The 24,751-nt window shown below is 40.5% G+C and overlaps 1 protein-coding gene and 1 long non-coding RNA gene across 3 annotated transcripts in view; both read left to right on the top strand.

The window, feature by feature from the left end:
- The window catches only part of LOC309401924, a 140,015-nt gene that overhangs the window by 109,886 nt on the left and 5,378 nt on the right, over positions 1-24,751 (top strand). The window lies entirely within an intron of this gene.
- NPHP3 (nephrocystin 3) overlaps positions 1-24,751 on the top strand; it is a 76,939-nt gene that overhangs the window by 49,172 nt on the left and 3,016 nt on the right. Inside the window, exons 18-26 of one of the 2 annotated variants that reach the window (XM_081971288.1) lie at positions 1,342-1,439; positions 2,428-2,550; positions 9,981-10,170; positions 10,532-10,773; positions 11,679-11,754; positions 12,437-12,564; positions 20,271-20,511; positions 23,212-23,337; positions 23,857-23,972. In XM_081971288.1, the coding sequence (XP_081827414.1) occupies positions 1,342-1,439; positions 2,428-2,550; positions 9,981-10,170; positions 10,532-10,773; positions 11,679-11,754; positions 12,437-12,564; positions 20,271-20,511; positions 23,212-23,337; positions 23,857-23,972 (1,340 nt within the window). The remainder of the gene's footprint in view (positions 1-1,341; positions 1,440-2,427; positions 2,551-9,980; positions 10,171-10,531; positions 10,774-11,678; positions 11,755-12,436; positions 12,565-20,270; positions 20,512-23,211; positions 23,338-23,856; positions 23,973-24,751) is intronic. The other variant, XM_081971289.1, reaches the window with a different exon arrangement.

Consider the following 24,751-nt stretch of genomic DNA (forward strand, 5'->3'; position numbering starts at 1 on the left):
GCAGATGCTGTTTTCACCCTCTTGTAAGCTTGAGGAAAACCTCCAGAGCCTGAGGAGGGTGAAAAACAGGCCAACCGGAAGTCCAAAAACAGGCCCATTTCTGGCCTCCAGAGGGCTTTCAGAGCCTGGGGGAGGTTGTTTTCACCCTTCCGGAGGCTCGAGGAAAGCCCCCCCACCATGGTACAGGAGGCTGAGTAGGCCATGCCCACGCCCATCCAGCAACCGGGCAGAGAACCAGTTGCTAACAGTTTTCAATCCCATCCCTTAGGCTTATGACTGTTTTTCACATAACAATCTTTGCAGCATCTCCATGAACATGTGATCAAAATTCAGATGCTTGGAAAATGTTTCATATTTATGAACGTTGCTGTGTCCTAAGGTTATGTGATCATCTTTTGTGAACGTTTGACAAGCAAAGTCAATGGGGAAGCCAGATTCACTTAACATCTGAGTTGCTAACTTATCAACTGCAGTGGTTCACTTTTTTGAGTGGTTCACAATTGAGCCAAGAAAGGTCATAAAATGGAGCAAACCTCACTTAACAAATGTCTTGCTTAACAACAAAATGTTGGGCTCAATTGTTTTGTAAGTCAAGGACTACCTGTACCTGCATAAGCCTGAATTTTTCTTTTATTTCCTGGGAAATGACTTGCTGATTACCGTTTATAATTTTCATTGGAAAGTTACACTTACTGCGGGTATTTTCTGGGTTCCTTTGATTAATCAGTGTCATCTGTGGACCCAGCAAACACATCTTCTCTGTAGTAATGTTCTGGAATTCTGGAATCCCCACAGATCTAGAGAGGCTCTTGTTTGCTATAGTTTAGAATGGCAGTCCCCAACCTTTGCTGCTTGGTGGCCTGGATGTAGGGAGGAACCGGACTACATGAGCAGTAGGCTGTGTGTGCAGATGCACAGCTTGACTTGCGTGAGTGGCAGGTTGGCATGCACAAACATGGACTCGCAGCTTTTGCAAGTTCAGCTGTGCGCGTGTGTCCACATGCGCAGGCCTGTTGCTCGTGCAAGTTGACCTGTGCATGCTGGCCCGCAGTTCGCACAGGCCCCTTCTGAATAGGTCATGGCCCGGTAATGGGCTGCAGCCCAGAGGTTGGAGACCCCTAGTTTAGAAGAATAATAAAAACCTGGTTGTTCAACCAGGCCTTTGGCAGACAGTGTGAGATGTGCCTAATTTATTTTTCTTTTCTAAGTAATTGATTATATTGTACTTTTTTATTTGAATGTTAGGAGCTTCTCAGAGGCATTGAGTTGGGCAGCATACAAGTTTAATATGTTACTTTTTTGTTACTATTGTTACACAATAGAACTAGTGTTTCTTTTCAGGCTTGGGATACAGTGAAATTGGAATATATAGGAGGAAGTCAGAATGGTTTTGTCTCTCACAGAGAAAAACTGATAGACTACTTTACCAGGCAACTGAGGTAAGATTTTTAGATTATGAGATACAGAAATTGTTTAGTTACTATGTAAATGATGAAGGTAGCTTTGGCTATAATTGCTTTGTTGTCAGCAGGATTTCTCATCAGAAAATTTATCCAGCTCAGATTTTGGTATCCATGGTAAATGGCTTCACATAGTCACAATTTGGAGCATGTTTTGGGAAATTTTAAGCATGCAAAATATGGCAGGCTTTTAAGTACACATATTTTTTCACATTCCTCTTATCTGCAGTTTCATTATCTGTGATTGTTTGCTGTAAAAGGATAAAAACAATGAGTAATACGCTTGTCCTACATATTGCACACCAAGTAGTTGTAGTTTAAATATTAAATGGTAGGGGAGCTAAAGGACTACGGTATAACTCAGGAACCCCATATTTCAAATCTCATTTTCACCACTGTCTCCTTTTATTATTTGGTTGTCTATTTCTTTAATTGCATTTTGCACCAGCTGAAACCTAGTGGACTTTGGGGTATCTCTATGTAGAATGCATTGCACAGTTCAAGCAACAGTTGAGGACTGGCTCTCTCTCATTCCCTATCAACACCGATTGGGGCTGGCCTTGAAGGAAGCAGCTAAACCAGTGCAAAACTATGCTGCCCAGCCCTAACTCACTTAATTGATCCAAATGGATAACATGGTTGAGAGTATTGAAAGCTGATATATTTTAGTAGAACTTTTTCTGTGTTATGTTGTTTTCCCAGGCAGGACATTCCTCCCCCACTTCTCCTTTTATATGTTAGTTTCGATCCACCAACAGAAGAAAATTCTTAATTTTGTTTTCTCTGATCTTTTTTACATTATCATTACAAATTGAAAAAAATTACATGTAGAAAGAACAGATATATATTTCATGTTCAAATAAATGCTTTTGTAAGATAGTATTATAATTCTATTGTAACATACATAATTACTCCCATTTCCTTGCAATTTGCCTTCTTACCTATTCTTCCATTATAATCACCCTAGTGGAGAACGGATGACATGGAGGAGTGCAGATGAATTGCCCTGGTTGTTCCAGCAACAAGGGGATAAGCAGAAGTTACATAAATGCTTATTGAATCTCTTTATATCTCAGAATCTTTATAAAAGGTAAGAATGAAGTATTTAGACGATGGCTTTGTTTGTAGGTTTCTGGTGACAAGATTTGTTTTTTTAAAAACACGGAATCCTATTGAATTAAATATCAAAGTGTATAGGTCTAATTATGCATTTTGGTTATTCAGAGCAAAAGTTAGTAAAAGAATTCTTCCCAAATCATCTGAATGCCATATTGGTATATATTTTTTCTTTATTACAGTTCAAAGGTTATGTTCTATTGCCCTTGTCAGGGACTTTGGTTTAGGCTGGAAAGGGAAATAAAGAGCTCTTTGTTCTGTTTGGTATCATATATCTAAAGTGTACAGAGGGAGATAGTTTGCTGAATAATATATAAAAGGTCAACAATCTGGTGCTCTCTTGATGATTTGACCTCGTTCTTGTTAACTACAAATACCATAATAACTCAGAATGGATTGTGGGAACTGCATTTCAGAATATTTCAAGGGCTGATTCACAGATTGCTGATACCTGCTGTTCATGCGGGTGGGAGACTGTACCAAAGACAGACTGCTTTAGTTTTGGTTTACTGTGGTGCTTCTCTGTTGCTACTCCTTCATCCTTTTGCTTAACTAGGAGAATTCAGTTCAGTGAGCAAAGCATGCTGTTTTTATGGAGGAAATGTCAGTTTCAGTCTCTGGAAAATACAATTTTAAAATGCCTAGGGGTAGAGGTAGAGATCACTGTTCTGTGGGATGGATAACTATGCCTGAGTAACATGTTTGTGTATGTTTGTGATTCAAGATATAAAGATCTGTTAATTCTGGCTTCAGACTGGATTGAAGTAAGCAATAAACCAAGAGCTCCCCTTCAGATATTTTTAAAACTTAAGATAAAACATTAAGAAAAGCAGGGGAAATGAAAGGAGGAGCCAACATTGCAATGGTACAGACATGCGGTCTCGATGCTCCGAGACCGCCGCCGATACTTTTGCCACTGGGTGGTCCAATCGGACCTAAACCATCCTGAAGAGACAATGAACAGGAAGACTATGTCTTGCTGATCTCAGGGACCCTGCAAAGTCCCTGTTTGATCCAAGAGAAGGTCTTCAAGCTGGCGACAAAAGGCAGCCTAGGCTGATGAAGTTGGGATGGCTCCGGAACGGAAGGGAACGGAAAGAGAAAGTGTGTCCATCTGGTGAGGAATCCTTTCTGCTTTGAAAAAGACTGCCCCCAAAAACCTTCTTTTTTATGCTAAATTAAATCCTTAAGCAGAAGAAGTAAGCGGCACAATTGACCTGCATTGGATTGTTTCGGCTAGTATGCTTTTTTTTCTCCTTTTGTAATTACACTTTGTGGATTGAAGTGCTCGCAACTTTTTTTTCCCTCTCCTTAAAGTGAACAGACCGGTTTTTCTTCTTCGACTTTTTCTTGCTTTATTTTTTAACTTAAGGACTAAAATCTTCTTCTCTACTCTAATAATTTATTTTTATTATTTGCTATTAAACTCCATTTAAGAACTTTAAGAACTTTGTTTCCCTTAAGCCTGAGACAACATCAGAGAGTGAAAGGAAGCAATGCTGCCGCTCAGAGGCTAGAGGCTAGTTTTTGAAACTACGCTTTTGTTCCCGTTTCTCCTTTGATTTCACTGTCTTTGTACTTCAAAGTTCCATAATTAAAAGTGATAAGAGCTAAGGGCACAAAGTTTACACAGCTGTCCTTTGAGAACCTTATTGGCACTGGGAGAGCGGGGGGGAAACGGAACCTCTTTCTTGTGAAGATTACAAATAATTTTGTGTTTAAACTATATATATATATAAATTTATTAGAGGTAACTGGAAGAAGTGAGAAGAAGATAGAGTTTATACTAGAAAAAAATGATGGAAATGGAGCCCAAAAAATTGAAGAGAAAAATGAATACAAAGATAAGAAAACTAATGATTTGATCTATGGAGTGAAACTGGTTGAAAGCGAAAAAAAGGGAGTATGGAAAAGGGAATTTGATGGACTGGAGCTCTACCTCAAATTTCAAGGCACAGAAGAAGAAGAAAAGGGGAAAAAATGATGGTTTTAAGGAGAGAAACCTTACCAGAAGCACGATTGACAATCAAAGATAAATTAATTAAAGTAGCAAATGGAGGACGCCGAGATTACCTGAGAGATGCAACAAGCAACAAGGTGCGGAGAGATGTCCATAAAAACTTTACCAAGGAAATAAACAGAAGATTAATTTCACAAATGGCAAAAGAAATAAGACTATATGCCTTCTGGAAGGATACAGGTTGATATATGAAAGTTGATAATAAAAAAGTAGCTAAGTTTGGTGATTAGTAAGTAGGAATTTAGTAATTTTTAGATTGCTTTGTTAAATAAATAATTGATAATGGTAACAAGATACATATTTATGTTGGCTGGAGGTGGGGAAGTTGGATATAAGTAATAAATGATTTTGTTAACAAATATGAATGACAATAATAATGAAATGATAAGAGATATAGTTAATTATATATATATATATATATATATATATATATATATATATATATATATATATATATATATATATATATATATATATATATATATATGTACTGGTTTAATGTAAGGAATTTGGATATAAATTGCAAACAGTGACTTGGGAAAAAAGGTTTAAAATTTTTGTTAATTAATTGAATATGTTATAAGGGTGTAATGTTATTAGATATATGAAAGTTGATAACAAAAAATTAACTAAGTTTTATAATTAGTAAGTAGTAATTTAGTAACTTTTAGATTGTTATGTTAAATAAATAATCAATATTGGCAATAAGGTACACATGTGTTGATTTGATGAGAAGAAAATGGATCTTTTGTTAACCAATATTAATGATAACAACTAATGATGGAATGATAATGATAAGGGATACAGTTAATGATATATATATGTACTACCATAACAAAAGGAACTTGGACACAAATTGTAAACAGTGACTTGGAAAAAAAGGTTTAGAAACTTGGTCAACTTATTTTTATTTAGAATATGTTGTAAAGGCTTAAGGTTACTGGATGAGTTTTGTAATAATTAATGAAATGCCATCAGGTGATTGTGTTTTTAACTATGGATTATTTTAGGCAAAAGGACACTAAAATAACTTTAGTCAAATGTGAACTATGTTATGTTGATAGTAAGACTCATTAAGAATCTTTGATATTTGATATGAATATAAGTAATGACTATGAAAGCGATGCACGAAAGCTAATTGTAACCAATTGACACACTTTCTACAAGATGTAATGTAAGATGATGGTTTTTTGTGTTTGTTTAATAAAAATAAAAATTTCTTGCAAAAAAGAAAAGTGGGGGAAATATTTCATGTGATGGTGAAATTCTGTTTATTTAATTTGTATACTAAAAGTATTTGTGCACTCATATGTTGGAAATACTGGCTTGTCCAAAAATCATATGTAGAGCAAAAATCATATGCAGTACATAGTAAAAGGAGGCCCAGAAATTGCTGTAATTTCAGAACCTATAACTACAATTGTTGAAACATTGTAAAACAAACAAGTTCTGACCATGAAACATTCCCAATCTATTCTGAGTATGGCAGAAATAATCTGGTTTCAAAATATGATGTTCTGATAAGGAGCACATGTTTTAAGATTGGATCTCTTTTATAAGTTTTTTTAATAAGTTTTTTTTTATTTTTTTATTTTAATACAAAACCAATGAATACCATTACATCATAATCAACACTATTTTGTATTATTCAATAGAATGACAAGTTGTCTTACCATCAACCCCTAAAGACTATAATTTGCTCTTCTGCTTTCCATACATCATATTTATATTCTATCCATCACTTTCTTGCCTCTTCTTCCTCTCTCCTCCTCCCCACCTCCTTTCTTCCCTCTGTCATCTTTCTCTTCTCTATTTCCTCTTCCTCTCTCCTTCTCCTCTCTCTTCTTTCCACTCCTTCTTTCTCTCCTCCTCTTCCCCCCCTCTCTCCTAACCCTTCTCTTCCTTCTCCTATTTCCCTTCTCTCTTCCACTCTCTTCATCTCATTTGCATGGTGTATTTCAGCATCTGAGCAGGCTCCATTTAATGTTGATGGTATTAGTAGCTTCATTTTAATAAACATCTTTCATATTAATAATTATAACATATAGCCTCCCCCCCCCTCCCCAGCTATGTTTTTGGCCAAAGTGGTGGCCAGGTTAAAGTTTCTAGCTGTTCTCATCATTACATGCCCCAAGTTTTTAGTTCTGTCTTTATAATTTCAGTTATTTTTTTCATTAAAAATATATTCCAAGTTCCCCCTCCATCCCCGCCCCCATTTCATTACTTAGCTTACATTTAATTATCTTTGGTTACAATCCTTGCTGTTCAATGCTTATTGCAATTCCATTAATCTGCTACATAACATGGCAGGAAATATGCACCTCACTTATATTCATCTTCTAAAATGTTCTATATGTACTTATCTGCATAATATCCATATTCCATATATTTTAACTTATATTTAATTATCTTTTCATTATCATCCTTGTTATTCAATTAACAACTCAGTTTAACTATCATGTAAAAGAACAAATCACATATCGCTCTCACTTATATTCTCCACATAGAAATTTCTAAATATCCAATTAACTAATTCATATTAATATAATTACTCCTGTATGTGTGTACTTCCCGTCTTCCTCTCCTGTTAATCTTCACTCCCCTCCCCTTATCCTTTCCACTTCTTCCTAGTGAGCCTTTCATCCCAACTCTAAACTTCTGCTTTTTCTTTCTACTTGACTTTTTTATCACACTCTGCTGTGCCATTTGGCATGTACTCCTCAAAGTTATCTATCTTCTTATCTTTTTTCCTTCTTTTCTTTTATTATTGTGCTTTTTCTTTGTGGTATACTCATTCCCTTCTTTCTTCTCTATGCCTGTCTGGCCATTTCCTTTCCTTTCTTCTATACTCCTCTCCCCTTTCTTTGTTGGGACATATCCCCCTTTTCAATTTTTCCTATGCCACTATCAAACCCAGTGAAATCTTTTGTCTGTTTTTTTATTTTCTACTGCTTTTTCTGTAGTTCCACTTTCTTTTCCTCCTCCTTCCCTTGCTTCTTGTTTCTCCTTAATATCTAACTTCACATCTCTATTTAATTTTAATGACTCATGCATATTTTTTATAATCTCGCATATTTCTTCAAATTCCCAAATTTTCATAGTGTCCAGTTTAAATTTTTTAGTTTTTATCTTTTAAAATACGTTATAATTACAATTTAAATTCCACAGTTTCTTCTTATTTTTCAATTCTAATCCAGCTAAAATATTCCAGTTCAGCTAAAAAAAAAAAGGAAGAAGACATTCTTCTTTTCTTCCACAACTGTTCAGGAGCAAAACCAAATGATCTGTGCAAAAACAAAACCTCCTTAAACAGTGAAGTTTTGCTTTCTTGTTCTTCAAGTAGTGTTTTTCTTCCTTCTGGCAAATGGCAATGCAGCTCCTCAGTTCTTTGAACTTGTTTGTTTTCAAAGGTACAGCTTTCTAATTTTAAATCCAAAAAAGATAAAATTGCAGACGGGGGAGAGACAAAAAATTCTTCTTGATTCTTCCTTTTGTTATTTTCCACCTCTGGTTAATTAGGGTAGCTTAAGATGTGTAGATTAGAACAAAGCAAGTTCCCTTAGTCTCGGTATTTTAGCCTCTGTTTTCCCCCTCCCTCCTCCTTTTCCATGAGATTCCCAATTGTCAACTTTTTTTTAAAGACATAGTCTTTTCAAATCCAAATTCAAAGCTTTTTATTTCAATAAGTTAGCCAATTCTCATTTCTGTGTCCAAGTTATTTAAAGCAAGCAGTTCTCTTTGGTCTTAATGATTTAAGCCACATTTTCTTTCTTTCTTTCTCTTTCCACTAAATTCCCAATCTGTCCATTAATACTATTTTATATTCACAAAGTTCTTTCCCATTTCCAAATTCTGATTTGTATCAGTTGATTATTTAAATATTTTCACCAGGTCTCCGCACTTCTTCTAATCACCACCCCTGCTCGATACTTAGTCCAGATGCCTCAGCTTGGTAGGAGCTATTTTACAATGCCGCCTCCCCTGCCGCCTCCCCTGTCAGCTAGTCTCTGACCTGCGAGGAACCAGTTACGTTCCTCTTGGTCTGTTGAGATGCAACTCCTTCTTCACTTTCCCTCCAAGAAAGTTATGGTCTGAAGATGCCCTGCAACGGTTTGTCAGCCAGAATTTATGTGAAGGTCTTCAGAACCCACAGATTTCCTGACTGTCTCACTGAGGCATTTCAGCTCTCTGAACTCTTTTATAAATTTGAGCACCCTATTTTAATCTTAGAATATGAGGTTCTGAGTTCAAGATCTTGCAAAATGTGTTGAATTTTGCCTTTTGCTTTTTTATATTGATTCATGTTTGTTTTATTTGCCATAAAATATTTTATATTTGGAAGGAGGGAGCTATTTGATTTATGCTTCTTAGGGTCATGATTACACAAATTAGGTAGCTATAAAATCTAGATATATTAAATACATGTTTTATGAATTTTTACTTTTTGGAGCAGTGGTGAAATTCAAAAATTTTCCCTACCGCTTCTGTGGGTGTGGCTTGGTGGACATGTGACTGGGTGGGCATGGCTTGGTGGTCATGTGCCCGGGCAGGCAACAAGCAGGAACCTCACAGAGTCATAGTGAGTTCAAAAACCAACTATTACACTTTACACAAAAATAACAAAAGCTGCAGAACTGACTCACACACAATGCAAAAGCAGCTGGACTTTACACACAAAAAAAGGTTCGACAATCGTGCAGCACAGCTGATTGTCACAGCTGATCGTTGGAACATTTTTAAAACCTTTTTTTAGCATTTTACCTGAACTGGTAATAAAAAAATGTTTAAAAAAGTAAAAAAAAAATTCTGACGATCAGCTGTGACGTGATCGTCTGAACTTTTTTTAAAATACTTTTTAAAGCATTTGTTTACTCTGGTTTAGACAAACCAGTAGCATTTTTACTTCCGGTTCGGCCTGAACTGGTAGCATTTCACCCGTGTTTTGAAGTATGATTCTACATTGCTGTAAGGTTTTTAATTTGATGTTATTGTCAGGAGCATTATTTCCTAACAGAACAATGCAGTTCTATAAGAAGGACAGCCACGATCCAGACAACTAGCTTTTAAAATTGTATGCTAAGTGTTTCAAAGGCAGTGTGGCAGAGATAGATTATAAGAAATATAGGCACCTGTTGAAAATGTTTGCATTTCAGTGTCTTTATAAATTTGGTATGTTTGTTTATTTTGTATTGCCAGCTTGGTTCATACATTGCTGTACTTTAAAAAAAAAACTATGAGCCACTTATTGTGGTTCAATTCACCTATAAAGTAAAGCTGTTGTGCTAAACCAAAAGCAAACAATCTATGTAATTACTTCACACGATATATTAATCTGACCAATAAAATTCTAGAATGTTTTAATGAGTTATATTTACTGCTTATAGGGGACATTTTGCAGAACTGCTCAGCTACTGGCAGCTTCTTGGAAAAGATAAGAGCTCCATGGCAGTAGAATATTTTAGTTCTCTAAAATTATATGAGAAAAATTGTGAAGGAGAAGAAAGCATGATCTGTTTGGCTGATCTTTATGAGACCCTAGGACAATTTCTTAAAGACTTAGGTCTTCTCAGTCAGGTAAGTACCTCTCCAGAAAAGAAGACACATTCAGATCTCTGTTTTCAGTGGCAGATGTAGAATCAGATTTCTGGAGAAACTTGAGTTTTTATTTGATCAACTTTAGTCTTTCAATTAAACATGCTTCTTATTTTTCATGATTATAGAAATTTGACAACAGATATAAGATATCTGTATATGTTTAGCTGTGTGATTGATTGATTAATCAATGCACCTGATTTTATATTATCATTTTTACTGAATCAAACAACCTCAAGTAGAATTAAGCCAACAACTGACATTAACCCTAGGGCCAGGTAGGTATGTGTGTGAGTGTTACTGTCTATCCTTTTCTAAAAAGAAAAACCCACCTTCTTCACAGGCAATTGCTCCATTGCAGCGCTCCCTGGAGATTCGAGAGACTGCTCTTGATCCAGATCATCCCAGAGTGGCCCAGTCACTTCATCAGTTAGCTAGTGTTTATGTGCAATGGAAGAAATATGGCAATGCTGAGCAGTTATATAAACAAGCTCTTGAGATCTCTGAAAATGCTTATGGATCTGATCATCTCAGGATAGCTCGTGAACTTGATGCTCTGGCAACATTATATCAGAAGCAGAACAAGTAAGGAAAAAACATATTTTATCCAGAACCTGTCCCCCTTTCATTTTTAACAAGATTTTCCTTGGGTGCTGCTAGAATTTTCTTGGTATTGAATTGGCCAAGAAATTGGGTTTGAGAACATTGGGGGCAATAGACAGGGAATGAAAGTTTTGAAGATGGGGAATGATTTTAAATAGTTAATTAATTTATATGTATCTAATGGAAACCTGGGAGAAAAATTAGGGGAGGAATGGAAAGTAATACAGTATATAAAGCAAAGATATTTTTATTGGTTTTACTATATTTCTTAGTTTATGTGTTACCTGCCTCATTCATTTTGTAAATCACTGTAGCTAAAGTTTTTGAAATATCATTTTAAGGAATTCCTTCAATTTGGTTTCATCTTAGCTTATTTACAAAAAAAATTGGTAGGTTTGGGCAAAGCTAAATACACTGATGGAAGGGAAGCAGAAAATATCAGAACTCATAAGCTGCATTAGGAACTAAAAAATCATGGATGAAAAAAATAGAAAATATTTTTGCCAAGAAAATAATACTGATTAGTTATAGAATCATCAGAATTCAACCAGAATGACACTTCAAGTTCAAACATTCATATTCACAGCCAATACTTACATGAAAGCTACATATTGACCTGGATGTCTGCATTGTGCCAGATTTAATAAGAGAACAACTGAAAGAAAAATCATAAAGATGAAATTAGAAGGAAAAGGTTTGAATCTATATATGTTGATGCCTGCAGCAATATTCTAAAGAAGAGTTACACAGTCCTGTGTAGGCAGGGCCTCTCTGTTTGAAACCAATACCCATTACATCCTGAGAAATGATGATCTTCTAAATATATTCTACTGCTAAAACATCTGTTGATCTACCACTGTTATTATTAATTGAATTTTTCATTTTAGATTTGAACAAGCTGAACATCTGAGGAAGAAATCCTTCAAAATTCAGCAAAAAACTGCAAGACGGAAAGGCAGTCTGGTAAATGCATGTAACTTCACTGTATAGTGTTTGATGTTTTTATAAAAGCAATGACAGTTGGCTTGAGTCACCATTTTTTTAAAAAAATGGCAAATTGTTCTCAAATTAGATTGGCATTCTTTTTAGTATGTATTCATCTACATGGTTTTGGCGATTGCAGTAAATTAATTCAAGTGTCATTTATGAATACAACTTGAAAGTTTTATATCACATTTAGCTATATTACTTTCCATATAAAAATAGATCGTTTTGATTTCTTTTTCTCAGTTTTTAAAAATCAGAAGTATTTTTATAATTCTGAGAAAATGTCTAGCAGTACTGTCATTCCTACTTATTTCTCTTTCTCCCCCCTTCTTTTTTAGTTTTTGTTTTTAAGAAGGGAGATTTTTCATGCAAATGTTCTTTCTTTTTCTGACACTCATCTAAATGGATAGGTAATTTGGGGGATATATTTATATACTTTATAATATAATTTAACCTTCCCCTTTCCTTGCTTTAAAATATAATATCAAACTGGAGAGGACCTTTTGTACACTAGTTTGTAATGCATGCATTTTTTTTGTAGAACAATCCATATTCAGATTATGTCATGAATTCTTCAGGTTGACTCCAAGCATGTTGACCTTAGTTTTACCATTGGACAGTAGAATATCAAGGCAATAATTTCCTCATTTGATTTTAGTATGGATTTGCTCTTCTTCGTCAACGATCTTTGCAGCTGGAAGAGCTGACTTTAGGTAAAGATACCTCAGATAACGCTCGAACACTTAATGAGCTTGGAGTTCTCTACTATCTTCAGAATAATCTAGAGTAAGTAATAACCAAGTGACAATTGATATATCTTAAGTTGAAGGGTTTTTTGATAGCTAACTAGAATAATTGCATTAATTCTATGCAAGAGTTCCATTTCTGGAAGTAGTGAATTGAATAGCTTCTTAATAAATATATTAAGAATATTAAATGAATATTTTCTACTTGCTTAAAGGATAGAAAAATTAATGTAATTAAAATGAGTGGCCTTTTTGATTGCATTAACCTTTGTAATAAAAAATGTAAAATGTTAAGTTTATCAGTCTCAAAGGAAAACTTGATATTTATTTGCCAATACAAAGCATGATATTAAAGACAGCTTTATAGTATGAATTCAAAATATTTTGGCCAATCACATTTCCTAGATGACTCCAGAATTGGAGTTCAGACATGTTATGTTCAGTATGTGTGTGTATTAATTTAATTTAATTTAAGATGTTTGATTATTATTGATTATAGGCTTTTTTCTAGAAAAAATCTTAACTGACTAAGCAGATCAGATCTCTATCTGTAATTCATGGAAAGGAAAGGAACTACCGTGTTTTCCCAAAAATATATGTCCTGATAATAGGGCCATGCGACATTTTTTGGGTGGGCAAAAATATATGCCCTCCCCTGCAAATAAGCCCCCTGGACAACCCCCCCTCCGGCCAGACAGAGCACCCCTCATCAAGCTAGCGGTATCCCGAAGGTGCCAAGTTGCAGGAACTGGGGGTGTAAAGGTGATCACATTGCTTGGTGCCTTCGGGATACCGCTAGGTTGGTGAGCGGTGCTGTGCCCAGCTGGAGAGGGGGGTTGCTGGGCAGCTACTCTCTTGCGAGCGGGCTCCCAAAGAGCCAGGCATAGCCTCAGGGGCGAACGGCTGTGTTGCGCAGTCGCTGCCCTTTCCAGCCGGGCACAACACCATTCACTGACCTAGGGGTATTGCCAAGCCGTGTGAGCGCCTGTTCGCCGCTGCCCGGATTCCGCAGCTTGGTGCCTTCGAAATGCCAGTGAATGGCGCTCTGCACGGCTAGAGAGGTGGGTTGCACAAGTGGCTGTCCTGCTCATGTGCCTCCCAGCCTCACAATGCCCTGGCCCAGTTCTCTTTGCAGAGCCAGAGCACCTCTGCTCCCGCTGCCACCATCCCAGTATGGCTTTTTCAGTGGCTTCCAAACCGAGTCTTCCAGCAGTGGCCACTCTGGGCGTACGCTTTATGGTTGTAGGCCAGCTGCCAGCAGAGCGTACTCTCAGAGTGTACAATCATAGAGTGTACACCCAGAGTGGCCACTGGCCCACTGGGGAAACATGGTATTTTTATTAATAAACCATACTTGTCTCAATTTATACAGATACTAAATTAAAAAGAGTGATTTACTAGTAATAATAATCAGGTAGTAGAACTTAATAAGTCAAAACTAAATCTGGTAGCAAATTGTGTGATTTTCTTTCTACATTATTTTTCAACTGGAATGTGACATGACTTAATTATTATCTTGAATGTAGATTTGTTGCTATCCATTCATGTTTTGAGGATGAGGGCTGACCTGATCTCTATGACTGAGCCACTGAAGGGAAGGCTCCCTTCTCTGAAATGTGTCCTCTTAGGTTTCCAGTGTGGCATTAGCCACGACTTCAGGGCAGGGATGGTGATATGACTATCATTATATGCCTGTCTCTGGTAGCCTCTAGGGCACGGGTGTCAAATTCACCACACTACGTTGTTGTCACATGATGTTTCGTGATGTTTTCCCATTTGCATAGCTGAGATGGGCATGGCCTGTGTGTGACGCATCCAGCCTGTAGGCCACCAGTTTGACACTCCTGCTCTAGGGCATTATTGGTTGAAGGACCCTCTTTGTGAGGCTAGGCCAGTGGTGGGCAACCTTTTTTTTCAACTGAGCCAAATCTCGCCAAAACCACGATTGAAATTTATTTTGAGAGCCACATTTTTAAAACCGAAAATACATAGGATGGTACACTGTTTTTAGTTTCAATAAACTCTGGCATTTGAAGCACGCAAGTCTTAAAGCTGTCAAGTTACAAGATCCTTGCATCCCTAACCCTTTAGGAAAAAAACCCCAAGGGGTCTTCAAACCTGACAGCTTTAAGACTTGTGGACTTCAACTCCCAGAATTCCTCCTCCAGTCATGTTGGCTCAGAAACTCTGGCATTGAAGCATGCAAGTCTTAAAGCTGTCAAGTTGCAAGACCCTTGCACCCCTAACCCTTTAGGAAAAAAAAACCAGGGGTCTTCAAACCTGACAGCTTTAAGACTTGTGGACTTCAACTCCCAGAATTCCTCCTCCAGTCATGTTGGCTCAGAAACTCTGGCATTGAAGCATGCAAGTCTTAAAGCTGTCAAGTTGCAAGACCCTTGCACCCCTAACCCTTTAGGAAAAAAAAAACCAGGGGTCTTCAAACCTGACAGCTTTAAGACTTGTGGACTTCAACTCCCAGAATTCCTCCTCCAGTCATGTTGGCTCAGAAACTCTGGCATTGAAGCATGCAAGTCTTAAAGCTGTCAAGTTGCAAGACCCTTGCACCCCTAACCCTTTAGAAAAAAAAAACCAGGGTCTTCAAACCTGACAGCTTGAAGACTTGTGGACTTCAACTCCCAGAATTCTGAGAATTGAAGTCCACCAAGGGCATCAATCATATTAGCCCAGGAATCTGCAAAATTGGCTCTTAAGACTGGTGGACTTCAACTCCCAGAATTCTGAGAATTGAAGTCCACCAGTCTTAAAACAGCCAACTTTGCAGACCTCTGTGTTAGCCCAAAGCCTGGCGCTGGGCGGGCCTTGCTCCCCCATTGGTGGAGCCCCAAGAAGCGAGGAGGGAGAAAAAGAGACAGAGGCCAAGGAGCTTCCCCCCCCCCCGCCCCCTCCCAGCAAAAATCTAACCGGGGAACTGGGCGGGCAGTAGCAAATTGGCCGATCACGCCGCGTGGGCAGTAGCAAATTAACCGATCACGCGGCGTGATCGGCTAATTTGCTACTGCCCGCCTGGCTCCCCGGTTAGATTTTTGCTGGGAGGGGGCGGGGGGGAAGCTCCTTAGCCTCCGTTTCTTTTTCTGCCTCCTCGCTTCTCGTCCCCGCCCGACTTCAGGATCCTCCCTAATCATTGTGGGTCGAAAAGAAAAAAGGGAAAGGGGCGCTTGTTTTGAAGTGCCCGAGAGGAGGGAGGGGAGCGGGTGCCCGGCACACAGAAGAGCCGCATTAAAGTGTGTAAAGAGCCGCATGTGGCTCACGAGCCGCGGCTTGCCGACCACTGGGCTAGGCCTTAGGGATTACTTGGAGATTGCTGTTGACTTACCCTCCTCATTTGAAAGTGCTCCTGAAGATCACTCAGAAGCAATATCTGGTTTAGAAAGCAGCAGCACAGGTAGGGGTGGGACTTCTGGGTTTGCAGATATAATGTGTCACTTGTGTGAACTGCATTAGTTCCCAGTTTACTTAAACTGCAATTAAATGTGCTAATTATTACCTTTAAAGCTTTACATGGCATGGACTATTTATTTTATTTTATTTTATTTATTTATTTCTTGGATTTCTAAACCGCCCCCTCTCCCAAAAAGGGACTCGGGGCGGTGTACAGTCAAATGCAGATAAAAATACAATAATATAAAACAGTTAAATACATTTGGATGGAGGAGATAAGGCTGTACAAGAAATAAATATGCTATAAAAACCCTAAAAACATCCCCAATTAAAATACCCAAACCCAATTAAGATATATCCCCGGGAGGTAAAACTAAGAGAGTGCCAGGCCAGCTGATTGAAATAGGTGAGTCTTTAATTTTTGACGGAAGGAACGGAGGTCGGTGGTAGTTCGAATATCAGGGGGGAGGTCATTCCAGAGGGTTGGGCCCATCACAGAGAAGGACCTACTCCTAAATGTCGCCCGCTGGCATTGCCTAGCGGATGGCACCAGAAGGAGTCCCTCCCTGTGTGAGCAGATAGGTCGCAGGGAGGTGTGTGGTAGGATGCGATCCTGCAGATAACTAGGTCCTATGCCATGGAGCGCTTTAAAGATGGTAATCAATACCTTGAAACGCACCCGAAAGGCCACAGGTAGCCAGTGCAGCTCGCGCAGGAGAGGTGTTACGTGGGAGTAACATGTACTCCCCATGATAACCCGCGCGGCTGCGTTCTGAACTAACTGCAGTCTCCGGATGCGTCCCAAGGGAAGCCCCATGTAGAGGGCATTGCAGTAGTCCAGGCGAGACGTCACCAGCGCATGAGTGACCGTGCGCAGAGCACTCCGGTCCAGTAGGGGGCGCAATTGGCGCACCAGGCGAACCTGGTGGAACGCCCCCCCTTGCCACGGCTGCCACATGGTCCTCCATTGACAGCCGGGCATCAAGGAGGACGCCCAAATTGCGCGCCCGCTCCACAGGGGACAGTTGTTCGCCCCCTATGGCCAGCGATGGTGTCAGCTGGCTGAACCGAGGTGCCGGTACCCACAGCCACTCGGTCTTGGAGGGGTTGAGTTTGAGTCTGTTGTCCCCCATCCAGACCCCGACGGCTTCCAAACACCGGGACATCACTTCGACAGCCTCGTTGGGGTGGTTTGGGGTTGAAATGTACAGCTGAGTATCATCAGCGTACAGGTGGTACTCAACCCCAAAACCACGGATGATCTCACCCAGCGGCTTCACATATGCGTTGAACAGGAGAGGCGAGAGGACCGACCCCTGTGGCACTCCACAAGTGAGTGGCCTCAGGGACGACCTCTGCCCCCCTGTCAACACACATTGCTTCCGGTCGGAGAGGTAGGAGCCGAACCACCGCAAAACGGTGCCTCCGACTCCCATCCCCTCCAACCGGCGCAATAGGATACCATGGTCGATGGTATCAAAAGCCACCGAGAGGTCTAATAGGACCAGGATAGAGGAACAACCCCTATCTCTGGCCCTCCAGAGATCATCAACCAACGCGACCAAGGCTGTCTCTGTGCTGTGCCCGGGTCGGAAGCCGGACTGGCGTGGGTCTAGATAGTCGGATTCGTCCAGGTGTCGTGGGAACTGCTGCGCCACCACATTCTCAACAACCTTCGCCAAAAAGGGGAGGTTGGAGACTGGACGGTAATTAGCTAGCTCCATTGGGTCGAGCGAAGGTCTCTTGAGCAAGGGTCTCACCACCGCCTCTTTCAAGGCGGTTGGTAAGTATCCCTCACCCAATGAGGCGTTCACCAGGCCCAGGAGCCAGCCTCGTGTCACCTCCCAGGCTGCCAGTACCAGCCAGGAGGGGCACGGGTCCATTGAACATGTGGTGGGCCGCAGCCGTCCACGCAACCTGTCCAAATCCTCGGGGGCAACAGAGTCAAACTCCTCCCAGAATGGTCTCTCAAGACTCGCTGTTGACGGCTCGTCTGGTCCACTGACGGAGGTCCATCCGCTCCGGATCTGATCAATTTTGTCCTGGAGATATTCCCCAAACTCCTCTGCTCTTCCCTGTAAGGGTGTCTCTCGCGTCCCCTGCGATAAAAGGGAGCGGGTCACCCGAAACAGGGCGGCAGGGCGGTTATCCGCGGACGCAATAAGGGCGGCACAATATCTACGCTTGGCCGCTCTCATTGCCACAAGGTAAGTCCGCAAATAGGCTCTTACCTGTGTTCGGTCAGATTCGGAGCGTGAGGACCTCCACCTGCTCTCTAGACGTCTCCTGTGGCGCTTCATCACCCTTAGCTCCTCAGTGAACCAAGGAGCCCGGGTGGGTCGATGCCGCAGGAGAGGTCGCAAAGGCGCAACCCGGTCCAAGGCCCCAGTCGTCGCCCTATTCCAGGCAGTCACTAGGTCCTCGGAGCGGGAGCGGGACAGGGCTACAGGTATTGGCCCAAGCTCCGTCTGGAATCTGTCCGATTCCATCAGGTACCTGGGGCGGTACCAGCTTGTAGAGTCTGGTTCCGCCTCCTCGCGGTGGGGGATAGCGCCAGGGAAGTCCAGCCGGAGGGATGAGTGATCTGACCATGACAGGGGCGTGATGACTAAGTCCCCTATTCCCAGATCACTCGTCCACTGTTCAGATACAAAAATGAGGTCCAGTGTGTGGCCCCCTTCGTGAGTGGGGCCCTGAACTAATTGGGTCAGGTCCATGGCCGTCATGGAAGCCATGAACTCCCGAGCCACCTCGGAAGCCGCTCCCGTTGACGGCAAGTTGAAGTCCCCCATGACCAAAAGTCTGGGAGTCTCAACTGCCGTCGCTGAGATTAGCTCGAGGAGCTCGGGCAGGGCTGCTGATGCATAGCGAGGAGCCAAGTATACAATCAGCAAGCCCCACTGCCTCCCTGGGCCCCAGTTCACACCAAGGGACTCACACCCGGGTATCTGAGGGACAGTGAACTCCCTCGGCTCTAAACGTTCCCGAATAACCACCGCCACCCCACCACCCTTACCCAGGGCCCGGGGCTGATGGAATGCCCAGAAACCTGGTGGGCACATTTCCACGAGGGGTAAACCACCCTCGTGGCCCAACCAGGTCTCCGTTATCCCTGCAAGGTCTAGCTCCCCCTCTGAGATCAACTCATTAATGAGGGGGGCCTTGTTGGTAACAGACCTTGCATTGCAAAGCATCAGCCGCAGGCCCTGGCTCTGTAGTTCCTGTCCACCTAGACTGCAGGGGTTGGTACAAGCGACCGGGCGTAACCAGCAGCCACGGTCTCCCAACCGACCTTGGGATCTTATCCTGTCCTCGCATCCCCTCCTCCCCGCGACCGTTGTAATAGGACAACCCTCTGCTCGAGTGACCTTTATTTTCCCCCCCTCCACCGCATCCCCGTCCTTCCTAGACTCACCTGTTTGTCCGGCACTGGCTCTCCTCCCGGTCTGATTGCCCCCCCCCCCCCTGGAGCCCCCTAAAAAAGATAAAAAACATTTTACTAAAAATCCCCTTAACTTCCGGTTCCTGCACCTCTCGGGGTCCACGAACCCGTCCTCGAGGCGGGCCCTTGAAAGAGCCAAGGGCCAAACCTGCGAGAGAGGGGCCTCCCGCAGGCGGAGCAAGTCTAACCTCGAATAGGTTATTATCAAAATTCCAGTGGGGGTTAAGGTGCTGTAGATGGTAAAAATAAGTCAGTATGGGGGGGGGGGGTAAAAGGCATTAGTCCCATAGGTCAGTGGGGGGGGGGTAAGAGGCATTGTCCTGGATAATTCTTCAGTAAAGAGTGGGGGGGGGAGCAGATGTCCAGATGATAAGATTAGACGGATATGGCGAAGATGGAAAAAATGGTAGAAAAAATGGGTGAATTATTTGTGGGACCAACTATCCCTGACAGATACAGTAACCACACTCCAAGTCTGTTCCCTAAAATGTTGCCTTCTAGTGGGTGCGTGGAAGATGCTTTTCCATGGCTCCCCTGTCTTGTGGAAGATATCTGGCATGGGTTTTTAGCTTTCTGGAATTTAGCTTTCTTGAGATCGTCACGACTTATATCTAATTATCTATGGCTGATTGTTGGGGAATTCCTAGGGGTGACTGAAATGCCATGTTTTAAGTTTATGTTATAATTTTGTGAAAAGAGTTGTGCTTTAAGACATGCAACCATACAAGTCTTTTGGACAAAATAAACGAGTGAACAATAAATTGCAGTTATAACTAACTTGACTTCAGGGGATGAATATTTCCATTAAAATAAATTAACAACCTTTCTGTTTGTTAGTGTTATTACAATGGTGTGCCATTGACATGACAATATACACTGATACTTATTTCTAAACTGGCTGATAGGACAGCAGAACTTTTCTTGAAACGCTCTTTGGAAATGAGAGAACGGGTTCTTGGACCCAGTCACCCTGATTGTGCTCAGTCACTGAACAATTTAGCAGCCCTCAACAATGAAAAGAAGAACTATTACAAGGCAGAGGAATTGTATGAGCGAGCATTGAACATCAGGAGAGGAGCATTAGCATCTGACCATCCTTCTTTGGCTTACACTGTGAAACATTTAGCTGTGCTTTACAAAAAGCTGGTAAGTATTGATATCTAACATTATGGATACTTTAGAATTCAATGACAGGAATTTTTGATCATTGAACATCACTGGGTTGGACTATTAGCATTAGTACCCCAAGCTGGGAAGCAAAAACTTATTTATCTCTGATTACATACTTCTGTGCATTGCGTACACCAAAGTGTTCAAACTGAATTTTTATTTCAGAAAGATTATTCATTATCCTTCTCCAAAATTATGAAAGCAGTGCACTCTCTCTGTGTGTGAATCTATGAGGTTGTACATGTGTGTCCATTTCTGTGTCTGTGTGCATCTACAAACATGAATTTATCTATACATAAAAATTAGTTGGTTTAGTTGCGAAATTTAGGTTATTTTAACTACAAATTTTTAATTAGATTTAGGGATCTGTCCAAACAAGAAATATGTTTTATTTTGAGCTTGAAATGAAATAACACACTCCAAAAACTCTGTTGTACTTTTTTCAAATTGACCACAGTTCAACAGGGAAAAAATACTCAGTTTATTCATGGTGTTTTGAGAATTTCAGTGAAGGAACTCAAAAGAAATCTCTGGAATTAAAAAAGTATAGCAACCACTAGACATGACAGCAAAGAGGTAGCTAAACTCTTGACTCTTCATTGCTTTCTTAAACTATTATTTTTGTAGCTGAGTTGTGTGATAGGCCTAGTCTAACCATCCTTGATTTTTTTTTCTTTTTTGACTGCTAATGTATATCCTTTGTTTTTGGTCCTTCTCACCTCCATTACAATTGGAGATACAGGACGTGTAGCTTGTGGCAGGATATTATTGCAAGAAGCAACTAGGATAACGGTCCTGATACTACTGTAAATAGTCTACAGTCATGGCAAGACCCTTTATTGGCAGCAAGTCTGTCATGAAATAAGATCCAGATAATTCCAAGAGAAACAAAAATTCAAAACTTTTTTCCCCATGAATCTCCACATTCCTAGGGAACACGATAGAATTTGTCAGTGATGGTAAACATTCCATCCCGCCTCTGTAGATATATAAGGCAATAATAGCTTCTGCAAAGCTTCTAAGCTTCGTTGCTGACAAGTAAGAACCAGGAAGGATAGCTCTCTGATGCTGCTTTTGTTGCTGCTGCTCTATCCTCCTTGTAATTGTTCCTGCTGTCCAGAAAAGGCAGCTTGTTCCAGAATGTGCTCTGCCAGGCTATAATGCAGTACCCTAAGGCAACAGGCCATAAGACAGCCCATGGGTTCTCTTTCTTACTTGGGAATCAACCTGTGAACAGTCATAAACATTCAACCCTGAACAGCACTCTTGTTCATTCAGATTCTGTAGCATTCTCATTTTATATTTGGTCACATTAGCAAATCAGACCCAAATGTGCTTTTTTAAAGAGGAAAATGATCTTTCTGGTCTTTCATTGAGAAGTTGGAGCTGTGCTTTCTGCAGGATGTTTTCTGCACTATGTCCCTTCATTGTTTAATACAGGCACAGGCTGTTAGGGATGAGTCTGCTGTATGCATCTCAAACTGAAACATAAATAGTTCTGTAGTCTACAATTTTTCTGGAAATCTGTTCATACTCCTGCACGAGAAATTCCAGTTGCCTCTTGAAAAAGCATTTTTGGAACAACCGTGACCTGGATGACTGAGAATCTCCATAGATATTTAGCCAATCAGACATACCCCCTCCATTAGGAAATACAAGTGGTGAGAGGCAGGAGCCTTTGTGTTGGAATCAGACCAACTTTTGATGTGAATTTGGGCCTATAAAGAGCACAGGTTGGTCTGCTTGTGAGTTGAAAATTGAGCTTCATCTTGTTATCTGAAATAGAACACTTGATACATTTTCCATCTGAAATTTTAATTTCCATCCAGAAAAATGATCCTGTTTCTGGATGCTACTTGAATAAACATCTACCTATTTTGCTTTGTATACAAGTTACCTGAATCAGTTACTCTGTGCTTGAAGTGTGTGTAATTCAAACTGTTCTGCACATCCCTAGCAGATTGAGAAAGGCAATTTGGTGTAGTGCAGTGGTTCTTAAACTAACCCCGTAACCTCTTTTTCCAGGCAGGAAAAGATCCTGGACTGCTATTATACACAAATACCTTGGCAGCAACCCCAGCAACGCCAAAGTAGATTCTCATTCAGAAACAAGCAATTGTAAATTGCTTCATTACCTTCAGAATATGCTTAAATTACCCCCAATTTAAGAAGCAACCATCTCTTGGTTAAAGTACTAGACTAAGAGCAGAGAAATATGAGATATACTCCTATATGGAAGTCAACCAGATGAATTTGTGACAGACACTCTGTCTCAGTTCTAGGAAAAAAACAGTTGCAAACCACTTCCATAAATGCTGCCTAAAAATGTATGGACTTGTCTGTGGAGGTATCACTATTCAAGACTGACTTGTGGAAAGAAAGGAAGGAAAAAAACACCCAGAATGTAAACTTTTCAGTTTTGCAAAGTTTTTGTTTTGATCAGTGGTGAAATCTAATCCCCCCCCCACGCTTCTGTGGCCGTGGCTTGGTGGGTGGGTATGTCATGTGACTGGGTGGGTATGCCCAACTTTTTTCACTTTCAACTTTTTAAAAAGCTTTAAAAAAAATTAAATGCTTTAAAAAATAGCTTCTGACAATCGCGCGGGCCTAATCGGGAGGATTTTACCCCTGGTTGTGGTGTATTTTTAGCTAACTCATGCTTGCTTTGTTTCCTAGGGAAAGCTTGACAGAGCTGTTCCTCTGTATGAGCTTGCTGTTGAAATCAGACAAAAATCCTTCGGTCCAAAACATCCAAGTGTGGCTACCGCTTTAGTAAATCTGGCAGTTCTTTATTGTCAAATGGTACGTTTCCTTTCCTTAATTAAAAAAAAGGTAAAATATATGATGATATATATGTTTATCCTAAAACTCATATCTCGGGTACTCTGAAAAACACAAATTAGCAAACGTCACCAGCATGAAAACAAGTGAAAATACTTTAATTTGAGACAAATTGCTATAAATACAGAAGTAGGATGTGCATCACCGTGCTGCTTATTATATGAAAGATGACTTCTAGGGTTTTTTTCCAGTCATATTTTTCCTGGCTATTTAAAAAAAAAAACTCAGAGAAAGGGCACATATTCAGGAATGGGTCAGTGGCTAGTCATATCTGTCCTTCTCATGAACAGAGGAAGAAAGGGAGGAAGGATCTTATGTTTGTACATTATTTTACTTACTTTAATAATTGCTAAAATTTTGGGAGAGGGGATATTCACTTCCTGTAGGCATAAACCTTGTCCTATAGGCAAACGGACTTTAAAAGGAATTTCAATAAATATTTAAAAAATACATGCCTATTTTTTTTCTTGTCTCTTTTAGAAAAAACATCAGGAAGCGTTGCCTCTGTATGAATGTGCACTGAAAATTTATGAAGACAGCTTTGGGCATATGCATCCTCGTGTAGGGGAAACATTAAAAAATTTGGCTGTGCTAAGGTATCAAGTAAACGTGTTTGTTCTATTCTAGATAAATAAATTGCCACTAATTATAGCAGCCTCTAACATTTATATTGATGATATACCCATATTTTTCGCCCTATAAGACGCTCCGGAATATAAGACGCACCCAATTTTAAAGGAGGAAAATCTAGAAAAAAAAGATTCTGAACCAAATACTGTAGTAAAATATTTTATATCAACTCAGGGGAGTTATTATAGCAGCTCGGGGGAGACAATGGCCACAACAACTTCATTCCCCAGCAATGTGAGGAGCCACTCAATTTTGGGCTCAATTGTGGTCATAAGTTTTCTTTCTTTGTTTGTTTCTTTCATCTCTCTCTCCCACTTTCTTTCTTTTTTTCTTTTTTTCTGCCTTTCTTTCTCTTTCTCTTTCTGTTTCTCTGTGTGTCTGTCTGTCTCTCTCTCTCTCTCTGTGTAGCTCTTTGTCTCTCTCTCTCCCCCCTCTCTGTCTCTCTCTGTCATTCTTTCTGTGTGTCTGTCTGTCTCTGTATCTCTGTCTCTCTCTCTCCTCCCTCCTCCATCTGTCACTCTGTATGTGTGTGTCTGTCTGTCTCTCTCCCTCTCTCTCCCTCCCTCCCTCTCTATCTCTCTGTGTTTCTCTCTCCTCCCTTCCTCTCTGTCTGTCACTCTGTGTGTATGTGTGTGTGTGTGTGTCTGTCACTCACTCAATCACTCACTCTGTGTGTGTGTGTGTCTCTCTCTCTCTCTCCGTCCCAACTGGAGAACAACCTTTTCTGTCCCCTTACCAGCCCATC

This window comes from Natrix helvetica (genome assembly GCF_964273705.1).
Source record: "Natrix helvetica genome assembly, chromosome: Z".
NCBI classification, from domain to species: Eukaryota; Metazoa; Chordata; class Lepidosauria; order Squamata; family Natricidae; genus Natrix; species Natrix helvetica.